The 13982-nt window shown below is 44.7% G+C and overlaps 1 protein-coding gene across 1 annotated transcript in view; it reads right to left on the reverse strand.

Moving 5' to 3' along the window:
* LOC124721206 overlaps positions 1-13982 on the reverse strand; it is a 1098625-nt gene that overhangs the window by 145037 nt on the left and 939606 nt on the right. The window contains exon 7 of the mRNA XM_047246056.1: positions 4042-4189. Coding sequence (XP_047102012.1) covers positions 4042-4189 — 148 coding nt within the window. The remainder of the gene's footprint in view (positions 1-4041; positions 4190-13982) is intronic.

Consider the following 13982-nt stretch of genomic DNA (forward strand, 5'->3'; position numbering starts at 1 on the left):
GATGAAGTGCTCTGTCACGGGCTGCCTGGCGGCCGATCCATCGCCTCGGGTAGTTGACGTTCAGGTTTCATAACTAACCTTTTTCGTAGGACTCTCCATACAGTTGATTCTGGAATTTGCAGCTCTCTGCTAGCTCTGCGAGTTGATTTTCCTGGGCTGCGAACAAATGCTTGCTGGATGCGTGCTACATTTTCATCACTCGTTCTCGGCCGTCCAGAACTTTTCCCTTTGCACAAACACCCATTCTCTGTAAACTGTTTATACCAACGTTTAATACACCACCTATCAGGAGGTTTAACACCATACTTCGTTCGAAATGCACGCTGAACAACTGTCGTCGATTCACTTCTGCCGTACTCAATAACACAAAAAGCTTTCTGTTGCGCGGTCGCCATCTTAGCATCAACTGACGCTGACGCCTAGTCAACAGCGCCTCAAGCGAACAAATGTACAACTAAATGAAACTTTATAGCTCCCTTAATTCGCCGACAGATAGTGCTTAGCTCTGCCTTTTGTCGTTGAAGAGTTTTAAATTCCTGAAGTTGTGGTATTCCTTTTGAATCACCCTGTATATTCACTGCATTTCGAGGGCTGAAGGTCGTGTAATAAAAGACCAAAATCTATAAGTACAGCTGAAAGTGTCCCAGATGAGACAATTTTCTATCAAATTGTACTGTGCGAACAATCTTGTAAAGAGTAATTTTCCTTCTTTGACAATCATTGTTGGCATGATGCAAACGGGAATTAGCACCTTGGACACATACACTTCATTGTGTATTACTTTTCAAAGTCGATGCGGCAGACAGTTGTTGTTACGAAGTAAGTATAGGCAGTTTACAAACACGTGCTTCAGAAGCATCACTCATTCAAGACCCTATTCCAATAGAAATGTTCATTTCCTTATACCAAAGTATTCATTTTTGGGTCCTCTACCTTCTGTATAATTTTGACTTATGGATTGGGTACCTTGTAGAATGAATTCTCCAGTTCAGTTTAAAATATTGTAACTAACTGTCAAGTAATTTCTTTTAAAGAAATGCATCCATCAAACTCCAAATTATGTAGATATACGACTGACCGTAAATTAACTTATTAACACGAAATATTTCTACGCTTGACAGACTGTTGGCTGCGTTGATCAGTTGTGGCAAAATTAAATTTTGCGTTTGAGCGGTAGTCGAACCCGGTAACCTGCCTCTGAAGGGAGCGCTTTTCCGCTTGTCTACCCACTCCAACTTGCCTCAAAGACATATTGAAGGTAATACTTGCCACTCCACTGAGTTCCTTTCTTCAAAACTCCACTGAGTTCGCCCATGACGTGCGACCAAACACCCCAGGAACCGTTCCAGAAGAAATAGAGTCAAGAGTTTTATTTCTCTATAGCTATGCCAAAGGAAAGACGTTGTGCAGCACGTAAATGTTTCTTCTATACGGTAGTAATTATTCGCATTGAACCACCGTAATAGCACTCGATACATTGAATTACACGTTTCGAGAGACAATGCTCTCACCATCAATTTGTGGAGTTCATTAAATAAAAAAACACGTCGGACTATGGGTTCTCGTATTACATAAAAGTCGTCCATTTCAGACATCGCAGTCGCGTAACCAGCCGTGTTCTCTTTTTCAGCTGTGGTTACCGAAAGTGTCCACTTGACGCTTCTACTGGTGTCCGGAGGTATTTGTGAGCTGTTACACCTTAGGTGCCAATCTGTATGTGCAGCTTGTGTTCATATTCCAAAGACTTTATTTGTCCGAACTTCTGTCCAAACTATTACTTCCGCAGACTGTTAAATTCTTACAACTATTTAGCTGGAATGAAATAAATCTAAAAATCTGTTAAAAATCTCGGTCACTTGTTGTTCATTTGGACAGAAAGAATGTTGTTGAATTTCTTCTCGTCAATGGCTATTTATAATTCTTCTAGGAAATTGAGTTTTATTGGTTCAAATGGCTCTGAGCACTATGGGACTTAACATCGGTGGTCATCAGTCCGCTAGAACTTAGAACTACTTAAACCTAACCAACCTAAGGACATCACACACATCCATGCCCGAGGCAGGATTCGAACCTGCGATCGTAGCAGTCGCGCGGTTCCGGACTGAGCGCCTAGAACCGCTAGACCACGGCGGCCGGCTGAGTTTTATTCCTTTCTTTTCCATGTGTAGGGTTTCCAAGCTTTCTTCTGTACCGTATACCTGCCTCATATACTTGACTGGCTACTGTTGACTTGTCGAAATTACGCAGTCTGAGTGTCTTTGTGTTCTTTGCATTTGTTCGAAAATTTTTAAGAAATATTGCTTCATAGGACGTGTATTGTATTTTATATACTCGCTGCTTCGAAGCCGTTGTGCTTAATAATGTTCACTATCTTCTGTGAGACTTCCGTAACACAGCATAGTGAGAAACTCATTTTTTCTTTACTTTCTTCCTTGTTTCTTTTATTATTATTATTTCGCAGTAATTTGTTAATGATATCTGTGTTGTAACCATTTTTAACAGTTATTTTCTTAATAATTTTCAATTCTGTCTCTCTATCCCGCCTACTCACTCGCGCATTGAGTGCCTCTGTACTAAGCTCCTAACAGCAGCCTCTTTATAAGCTCCTTTGATGGCAAAAACCTGATAATAAGAGCATTGTTTTTTGAAACGCGTAGTTGAATTCTATCAGGTACTATTAAAATTGTTGGATGAAAATACCAGGGGCGTTCAATAAGTAATGCAACACAATTTTTTTTCTGAAAGTAGGTTGGCTTTACTCATTTATTTACTTCCAATACTCTATAACATTCCCCACTCTTCAGGCTACAAAACTCTATTTGCCAGCATACTCTCCGTTCAATGCGATGGCGTTACGCATGCTGCTACTCTATTGGTCGACTTGCTGCATCAACAACCTCCCCATCATCTGCGTGCTGCTTCCCCCAGCGTGCATTCTTCATTACGCTAAACAGATGGAAGTCGGAAGGTGCAAGATCCTGGTTGCAGGGCGGATGAGGAAGAATGGTACAAAGAAATTCTGCGAGTCAGACTTGTGTGAGGCCCTGCGTTGTCACGGAGAAAGAGAAGTTTATTTGCAGTTTTGCTGCGACGAACACGCTAAAGTCGTTTCTCCAATTTCCTGAGGCTAGCAAAATACACTTCCGAGTTGACTGTCACACCATGAGGGAGCACATCCAACAGAATAACACCTTCAGAGTGCCAGAAGACCGTCGCCATTACTTTAACGGCTGAGGGTGAGGCTTTGATCTTTTTCTTCAGAGGGTAAGTGGTATAGCGCCACTCCGTCGATTGACGTTTTGTTTCCGGTTCGAAGTGATGAACTAATGTTTCATCACCCGTGACTGTGTTCGAAAAAAATTGTCACGATCAGCCTCGTAACGCGCAAGCAGTTCCGCACAGATGACACTTCGTTACTCTTTACGGTCTTCGGTTAGGTAGCGAGGAACCCAGCGTGCATACACCTGTGATGATGTTTGGTTCATGGGGAGCTCAACTGCGCGGTCATTAGCGTCCGTACAAAGTCCCAGTTTTTATACAATCAAATTTTTTCCACAGTCCAGTCGAGCCACTGTCACGAATGATGATGATGAGGATGATGAAATGATGAGGTCAACACAAACACACAATCACCGGGCAGAGAAAATCCCCAACCCGGCCGGGAATCGAACCCATGACCCCGTGATCTCATACACCTTTGAGTACCCCAGTTGGTGGACGAGTGTGTCAGCGGCACCAACAAAGACGTCCAGTTGAGCAGTGAGGTGTTTGTTTGTGATCTGTCGATTACCCCGAACGACAGTGTTCGCACATTCCAACATTACTGGAGTCACAGCTGTGTACGGCCGGCTGGCACGCGAGAGATCGGACAGGTTTAGGCAGACTTGTTGCGATGATGCCAGACGCCTCGCCCAACGACTCGACGCGCATTTGTTGAGTGCATATCTCCGTAGACAGTAACTACTATATCACATCCGGAAAACGGATAGGTAATATCAATTTGCTTTTAAACTTCGGTGCAAACAGCTTGCGAGACATTACCTGTCTAAGTATGGCGTAGAAGACGTCGAGGTGGGAGTTGAGGTCGACCCCGTGCGGCCCCTGCAGGGCCTGCGCCTCGTCGCTCTCTCGCTGCTCGTCGAACACGTCAAGCTGAACGCCCAGGTCCGGCACCGTCCCGGCACTCCGCCTGCACACACCACATTGCCTTCCACTCTAACGTTCTCTGAATAGTGTTAGAAACAGAAACTTACAAAAACACACACAGATAATCCAAAACAGCATCACGACTGCCCACCCCGATATTGACTGCCACTTGGTGGCGGTGTGAGCACGTGAGGCGGTAAAAAAAGGACGTAAGCGGAGCAGACACGGATGGGAGATCACCCTAGCGAAGATATAAGCTGTAAATGGGTAAATTCATTGAGATAAGCGACTTTGACAAAGGGCAGATTATTGTTATGCAGAGCCTGTGAACGAGTATCTCGGAAACGGCGAAGCTGGTCGAATCTTCACGTGCTACTGTTGTGAGCGTCTACGAAATGAGGCAGGGCAGTGCCTACCACTAGGCACTAAACGGTCGGACGTCCACGAGTCTTCACAGAACGTGGCGTTCGGAGGCGTGTCTGTTCTGTGAAGTAGGAAAGTTGGTGAGCTGTGGCATCTCTGCCGAAAGAGCACAGTGCTGGTGCACACGCAAGTGTTTCGGAGCGTTCATCGTTCGTTGTTGGACATGGAGCTCCTCAGCAGACCACCCCTACTTGTTCACATGTTGACCCAATGACATCGTCAATTACGATTGCAGTGGGTACAAGACCACCGGAATTCGACCGTCGATCATTTGAAACGTATCCGCTCTTCGGATGGATCACATTTTTGCTACACTAGGTCGATGTTCGTCTCCACAAACGCCGTCATCGAGGTGAACGACGGCTCGAAACGTGAAGCGCGTCGGGATCGCAGGACTATGAGAGCGGTATTATGCTATGGAAGACATTCTCCTGCGCTTGCATAGGACCTGTGGTAGTAATCGAAGACATTCTGACAGCTGCGAACCACCTGCATCCATGCACGCATGATATCTTCCCCGACTGTGATGTCATCTTTCAGCAGTATAACTGTCAGTGTCTTGGAGCCAGAACCGTGTTACAGTGGTTTGAGGAGCATTATAGTGCACCAACGTTGATGTCTCGGCGACCAAACTCGCCTGATGTAAATCGTATGGAACCCATATGGGCCGCTATCGGGTGCTATCACCGCGTACGCAAATCAGCGGCCCGTTATTTACGCGAATGACAAGACCAATGCGTAGAAATATAATGTCACATATCTGAACAAACCTATCAAGAAACTGTCGGATCCCTGGTGTTCAGAACCAGAGATGTATTTCGTTTCAAAGACGGGCGTACAAACTATTAAGCAATTGGTCGTAATGTTTTGGCTCATCAGTGTATTCAGGCTGAAGCAACATTCCTGCACTCGTACGTCACAGCACGATTTATTCCATACAAAAATGTCGCTAGCAAAATCTTGTCCCATGTATTTTTCTCGGTAGAACATAGACGTCAAAGAAAATCAGTTTGGTAACACTGTAATCATATATACGATAACTATCTTCATTCAATACTGTGTAGGTGTGCTGCGTAGCTTGTGTGCTTTTGTGTTCTCGAGTTGTATACTACAGATGAAATATTTTATCTACTCAGAGGAACAGCTTCACTTTAGTCTCATGAACTACATCGGTAACTATCTTTCTAGATTCCTCCCATCCGCCACCGCTGCCCTACAAACAGGAGACTGACTTTTATTCATCCTGAAGATGAACGTTATAGTATTTAATGAGTATCAGTTGTAGAAGGTTCCTTTTATTTGATAACAGGAAATAAATTATTTTACTACATATATAGAGTTATTTTCTTCCGTATTATCTACTAAAGAAATTCACTTTCGCTTCAAGTGTGAATAAATACATTTTATTTTATCCGAAGTAATTCGAACACACTTTTTATGTCACTGCTATTTACTAAAGGAATTTTTTATTTTCTGAAGTCTGTAGAACGGAAGTATTTTTTCTTTAATAATTTGAACAGCTAGAGGTTAAAGCCTTAGACTCGGGAAGATTTTTATATACTCTAAGACAAAAAAGACGACACACCATGAATGAATTATCCGAATGGGGCGGAAATCGGTAGACATGATGTACGTGAACAGATAAACAAGTGATTACATTTTGGATTGGATTGTTTGAGGGAGGAGACCAGACAGCGAGGTCATCGGTCTCATCGGATTAGGGAGGGACGGGGCAGGAAGTCGGCCGTGCCCTTTCAGAGGAACCATCCCGGTATTTGCCTGGAGCGATTTAGGGAAATCACGGAAAACCTAAATCAGGATGGCCGGATGCGGGATTGAACCGTCGTCCTCCCGAATGCGAGTCCAGTGTGCTAGCCACTGCGCCACATCGCTCGGTAGTGATTACAATTTCACAAAAACTGGATGATGTATTCAAAAGAAAGACCTTCATAAATTGAGCAGCTCAACAATGAGTTGGTCCACCTCTGACACTTACACAAACAGTTATTCGGATTGGCAATGATTGATAGAATTGCTCGGTTCTAGGCGCTTCTGTCTGGAACTGCGTGACCACTACGGTCGCAGGTTCGAATCCTGCGTCGGGCATGGATGTGTGTGATGTCCTTAGGTTAGTTCGGTTTAAGTAGTTCTAAGTTCTAGGGGACTGATGACCACAGATGTTAAGTCCCATAGTGCTCAGAGCCATTTGAACCATTATTTTGATAGAATTGCTAAATGTTCTCCTGGAGGATATAGTGACAAATTCTGTCAAATTGGCGCATTGGATGATTAAGCCCAAGCTAGATGGAGAGCCTTGCCCATAATGCTTCAAACGTTCTCAACTGGGGAAAAATCCGGCAACCCTACTGGCGCAGGTATCGTTTGGAAAGCATGAAAACCTCTAGCAACCCTTGCTGTCTGCGTGTGTGGGTTATCTTGCTCAGATGTAAGGCCAGAATGGCTTGCCGTGAAGGGCAACAAAATGAGCCATAACATATCCTCGATATACCGCTATGCTGCAAGGGCGCTGCAGATGACAACCAGAGGGATCCTGCTATGAAACGAAATGGCATCCAGGACCATCACTCCTGGCTGTTCGGCCGTATGGTGGGTGACAGTCACTTGGTATTCCACCACTGTCTGGAGCCTCTCCAGAAACGTCTTCGCTGGCCATGGCGGCTCATTTCGAAGTGAGACTTATCACTGAAGACGATTCTACTCCAGTCAGTGAACTTCAAACGATATTCTAGGCCCCGTTTTGCTGCCCTTCATGGCAAGCTATAATGGGCGTACAATGCCTGCCCGCATACGGCGAGAGTTTCTACTGTGTCGTAGCGGCCCCTTATCAGTGAGGGGGCCCACACACCAGACAAGCAAGGCGGGCTGCCGACCTCCCTTCAAGCACTGAGATCAAAACATCGCCATTGGATGTAAACATCAACAGATTTTCCCCATAAACACGGCACTACTTCGTGAAAAGCAATGTGACAGAGATTCACCAATTGGAATACCTACCCCGGCTGTAGCCTAGTAGACACCCTCCATAGCCTTCAGTAGAAAGTTGTATTTTGTTGGGCGTAACGCCACTTTGTAATTGTGTAGAGTAGTATTTTTGGTTTTTATTTCTTTTCATTGTCTTGTACTCTTATCTGGCTTTTGCCACCATAAAAATTGTTGTGCTTCTTGTTGTTTTTGCGTTTTAAAATTATTGCGCGCCAGGAAGGCGTTTTAGTTAAATAAAGTGTGTTCAGACTTGATCGTTAGTTCTTTCCTGCCGACCGCAGGACAGTACATACTGCGTGTTTTGGTGCATGTCAAACCCTATTTGGGCCAGCAATGTCACTGGATCTCTCCCCAGTTGAGAACATTTCGAGTACTATGGGGAGGACCCCCCTAACCAGCTAGGAATTTTGACGATCTAAAGTAGAATTTAGCACGATATTCCTCAGGAGGACATCTGATGACTCAATCAATGCTAAGCCGAATAATTGCTTGCATTAAGGCAAGACATGCACCAACGCGTTATTATGTTGCTGAATTGGTGACTCATTTTCTCTTGAATAAATCATTCAATGTTCCTGAAATTGTAATCATTTGCTTGTCTGTACGCCACATATACCGATTTCCGTCCCATTAGGATAATTCCTCCGTTGTGCGTCGCTGTTTTTGTCTGAGAGTGTATATTAAATCGATACCAAGTAAAATGTAATATGGTACAATATGGCACAACACCTACACTCTGGGCAGAAGACAACGGAGGCGTCTGCGTGACTAAAAAAAAAAAAATGGCTCTGAGCACTATGGGACTTAACATCTGTGGTCATCAGTCCCCTAGAACTTAGAACTACTTAAACGTAACTAACCTAAGGACATCACACACATCCATGCCCGAGGCAGGATTCGAACCTGCGACCGTCTGCGTGACTAAGTAGAGGGGTCACAATTCGCCTCGAAACAGCGTCCTCTTTTGCTACTGGTCGACCGAGGCTCGACCAATTATGTTGGTGACGCGAAATTCCTTTTGCTGTGACTGGTTAAAACTCTCCAGCCAGAAGATATCTTGAATAGGCAGAGAAGTTGGTTGGGGACTGCCAAGGTGGGCACTCGCATCGGTTATAGCTCTAGCAGATTGTTACGAAATGTTGTTTTATAAAAGTCTCGTGGCGACTATCATAGTGAACGGTTGTGCATGTATGGCCGTCCTCCAAAAGACTGCAAAATGTATTTTTAAGACGTTGTGTGATAGTGGCCACAGTGAACGGTCGCACAGGTCACGTCAGAAGTTACGAACCAAATTAATAATTTGACACAGACTTGGACCGGATCGGAGTGCGGTAGCGCAAATGAACAATTTTTTATAATAATGTTAGTTCGATATCGTTATCATTTTCGAGTGTACTTTAGTGGTAAACATAAATTGCCATGTTGTGCAATACATCGTGTGTAATGGTGAATGTGTTATGGTGAGATTTACCGCACCTAATAGAAGGCATCCGTTGGAACAATAATTGTATGTTATTTACTGAGAAGTACTTACGGTTTTGCCTGCGATTTTCGTCAGCAGAGTGCCATTTCTAAACGAGGCCATGACCAAGCGTAAGGACAGTGCTCTACAGAGAAATACCTAACGTTCATTTCCAATGACAATGCTCACGACTTATCTGTTACAACCACATACCAGAGCACGTTACTATAGCGAGACGGAGGTGTTGTATGTTCCAAGTGTCATGTGTCAGGATCTCCTCTATTTAGCCTGGGATGGTTTGAAGAGATAAACACCAGGTTTTGATCAGTGCACAATTTTTTAGCTGCGACAGATTTTTTTGTAATAAGAGTTGCATAGAAAATTAAGCGACGGCTCTGTTCCGCAACATTTACACGAGTTTGCTGAGTCATCTAAAACTATGAACGCATTACATGTAATTCCAATGCATAAAACTGACTTCTTTGATTTTAAAGAAGTTTCTGAAACACTGTGGCCGACGCTGACGTGTAAGGTCTCCAAATGAAGTATGATGAACGTGTATCATACTCATCTATCTCAAACAGTTATTGAAAATTGTTATTCAAAAACAGAAGAATGGGAACAAGCTAATGTATTCAAAAGAGAAAAGACGATGGATGATGTGTGCCATGCCGTACTTAATCTAAAAGCCCAGCCAGGTTTATCAGTTGCGAAACAGAAACACCCGTTGACGATGTTGCCATTTCTTCCCCAACAGCACAAGCAGATCTATAGTAAACTTCGCAACGTTTGATCTCAAGAGTGGTGTTGTGTTAGAAACAGAAGTCAATGTTGGGATACTTTCTCTCGAATTTTACTTTGTTATCATATTGTAAAAAATTTAAAAGATGTGAGCAAAGATTTTTGTTGCTTACACTTATGCTGGTTAAAACATTACTGCTGTACTTCTGTACTTGCATTATCATAAATGAAACGTAGTGCCTCTGTATTAATGGAACTTGAAACGAAACTTTCTTATCGGCATTTAGAACCAGTCAGTTCGAGGTATAGCATTTACGTCCTTAATAAATTATTTACTTTCTAATTTGTCTCATTATTTTTTGCAGTGATGTGGAGGGCACCATAATTTTGTCGTATGAGAATACCTTCTCAGTTTTTTCAGACGGGTTAGTTATGTACAAGAAGAGACACATCATTTTTTGATTCTCCTGACAAATGAGATATGTGGCACTTTGAACGTTTGTCATTTCCAGCCTTCAAATGTCTCCGAGAAAGTCTACGGAGCGCCGCGTAATTTGTAGCGCTCGCTGGACGGTGCTTAAAGAGTGCGTGGGCTCTGGCGGCGCTCGAGAGTTGATCTTGGCCCGACGCTTCGGAAGCTCCGGGACGATAGACGAGAAGCAGCGCTCCAACTCCGCAAGCCACTCTACAGTGTGTGGCGGACGATACTTAGTGCCAGAATTAGCGATTTCCTGCCCTTTTCTATTCGCATACTGAGCGAGGGAAAAATGATTATCTGCCTTCGTAGTGTCCCAATCTACATCAACATCTACACTGAAGCACCAAAGAAACTGGTATAGGCATGCGTATTCAAATGCAGAGATATGTAAACAGATAGAATACGGCGTTGCAGTCAACAACGCCTACATAAGACAACAACTGTCTGGCGCATTTGTTAGATCGGTGACTGCTGCTACAATGTCAGGTTATCATCATTTAAGTGAGTTTGAACGAGCTGTTATAGTCAGCCCACTAGCGATGGGACACAGCATCTCCGAGGTAGCGATGAAGTGGGGATTTTCCCGTACGACCGTTTCACGAGTGTACCGTGAATATCAGGAATCCGGTACAATATCAGATCTCCGAATCACTGCGGCCGGAAATAGCTCCTGCATGAACGGGACCAACGAAAACTGAAGAGAATCGTTCAACGTCTCAGAAGTGCACCCCTTCCGCAAATTACTGCAGATTTCAATGCTGGGCCATCAAAAAGTGTCAGCGTGCAAACTATTCAAAGAAACATCATCGATACGGGATTTCGGAGCCGAAGGCCCACTCGTGTACCATTGATGACTGCACGACACAAGGCTTTACGCCTCTCCTGGGTCCGTCAACATCGACAATGGACTTTTGATGACTGGATACATGTTACCTGGTGTGACTAGTCTCGTTTCAAATTGCGTCGAGTGGATGGACGTGTACGGGTATGGAGACAACCTCATGAATCCGTGGACCATGCATATCAGCAGGAGACTGTTCAAGCTAGTGGAAGCTCTGTAATGGTGTGGGGCGTGTGCACTTGGAGTGATATGGGAACCCTGATACGCCTAGATACGACTCTGACAGGTGACACGTACGTATGTATCCTGTCTGATCACATGCATCCATTCATGTCCATTGTGCATTCGACGGACTTGGGTAATTCCAGCGTGACAATGAGAGACCCCACACGGCCAGAATTGCTACAGAGCGACTCCAGGAACACTCTTCTGAGTTTAAACACTTCCGCTGGCCACCAAACTCCCCAGACATGAACATTAATGAGCATGTCTGTGAGCCTTGCAACGTGTTCTTCAGAAGAGATCTCCTCCCCCTCGTACTCTTATGGATTTATGGACAGCACTGCAGGATTTATGGTGTCAGTTCCCTCCAGCACTATTTCAGACATTAGTCGAGTCCATGCCACGTCGTGTTGCGCCACTTCTGCGTGCTCGCGGGTGCCCTACACGATATTAGGCAGCTGTACCAGTTTCTTTGGCTCGTCTGTGTATATCTGTACTCTGAAAACCACTGTGAGATGCATGGCCGATGGCACTTACCACTGTACCATCTATAAGGGATTTTTCCTTTTCCATTCGTATTTGGAGCGCAGGAACAATGACTACTTACATGCCTTTGTGCGCGCTGTATTTAGTCTCTAGTTTTACCTTCGAGAGGAATATTAGTAGGTTGCAGTATACGAGGGCTACTCGAAAAATAAGTTCTTATCGGACGCGAAATGTAAACCACTGTGGAAAATGATGAAGCTGTGTTGGGCACTGTCCCAAATATGTCCGTTGACCGCGTCATGTCGCTCTTTTCAGTTCTGAGTGCACAATGAGTACGTAAACATGTCTAGGAAATGGCGTCTACCGCCAGGTATGAGTGCTTAGTGAGAGATTTCGCTTGATGTCATGCAGTCCAGATAACACAACTGTCATGCGGTTCCTTCTTCGAACAATTCTCGGCCGAAGATGCTCCTGCAGCGTTTTCGATGGGATGTGTGTGATCACCCACAGTACAGCCTGTAACTGGCTGCCCCTGGGTTTCACCTCTACTCACATGAACCGCTGGCTGTGAAGACAACATTTTGGCACAGTCAACGAGCTGCACACCAGTCTAGAGTATTGGCGGGAAGCACAGACGGCGGCTGTCTTCTATGACGAGAGTATTGGAAAGTTGGCACAACGCTACGATAAATGTCTAAGTCGGAGCGGCGACTATGTAGGGAAGTAGCTGGAAGGTGTAGCTAACTGCTGCAAATAAAACATTTTTGATTTTCACAGTGGTTTCCATTTCGCGACCAATCGGGACTTACTTTACGAATAGCCCTAGTATTTCTAGATTTCTCACCTAATGCGGCTTTCCAAGGATAGTTTGCGTCTACCCTCAACAGTCTCCCAGTTTAGGTTTGTCAGCATCTCAGTGTCGCTCTCCTACGGGTCCAACTGACGTTTGACTATTCGTGCTGCCCTTCTGTGGATACGTTCGATATCCCCTGTTATTCCTATTTGATATGGGTCACAGGCACTTGAGCAATATCCTAGGGTTGGTCACACGAATATTGTATAAGTAGTCTCCTTTGTAAACTGATTGCATTTCGCTTTGAACGTCTTTCGGGCAAGCAACCGGATAGATTGATCGGTGTAGATCGAATTTTCGACGGTGTAAATTGCCATCATCATCAGGCTACTTCTGCTGATGACATCCTGGAACAGTCGGTACGATCTACGTACCGGTCGTCTTCCCCCTCCTCTGACCCTGTATATGAACCGTGAAATGTGCCTGCTACGATTGGGGGGGGGGGGGGGGGAGGGGGGGGGAGGAGGGGGTAACTCGCGCTGGGGAATCGAGTGGCACTCCTCAATCTGCACTAAGCCTTCGCAGTGTTCGGTGTTACGTTTCCGCTGCGTTTGGAGAATTTTCAGTGCTAGAGTCCATGCTTGATTAAAGTTGAATCCCACTGTCCTTGATGATGTGGTTCTCACGTAGGCGGATTTCGATAGACTCCTCGTATACACCGTCTCAATAGTAGTATGTGTTCTGCAGAATTTGTGTACGTCCGTTTTTCATTTTGAGATTGGTTTCAAGGCAATGCTCAGCAATAGCAGATTTTTTGGGCTCTGGACGTCGATGTGCAGTTTGTGTTCCGTGCACGTTTCTTCATTTGTGCGAATAGTATGTAATACACTCCAGATTTCCGGAGTCCGCTTTTACTGTCCCTAAAAGGGATTTAGTCTTCAACGGTGGGCGGTACATACATTTAATATTTTGCTGTCGCAAAATTACACACATCAATAAAAGATTTGCTTGACATCGGTTCCGAGAGTTCCGGAACCTGTACAGAAAATGGGAATGGAGATCAACATAAACATCACTTCCGCTCTTTGTATTGCTCATGAAAACCACACATTGCATGCTGTACCACCATACAGTGAGACATGCAGAGGTGGTGGTCCAGGTTGCTGTACACAGCGATACCTCTAATACCCAGTAGCACGTCCTCTTGCATTGGTGCATTCCTGTATTCGTCATGGCATATTATCCACAAGTTCAGCAAGGCACTATTGGTCCAGATTGTCCCACTCCTCAATGGCGATTCTGCATAGATCACTCAGAGAGGTTGATGGGTCACGTCATCCACAAACAGCCCTTTTCAATCTATCCCAGGCATGTTTGGTAGGGTTCA

The sequence above is a fragment of the Schistocerca piceifrons genome, chromosome X, assembly GCF_021461385.2.
Source record: "Schistocerca piceifrons isolate TAMUIC-IGC-003096 chromosome X, iqSchPice1.1, whole genome shotgun sequence".
Classification (NCBI taxonomy): domain Eukaryota; kingdom Metazoa; phylum Arthropoda; class Insecta; order Orthoptera; family Acrididae; genus Schistocerca; species Schistocerca piceifrons.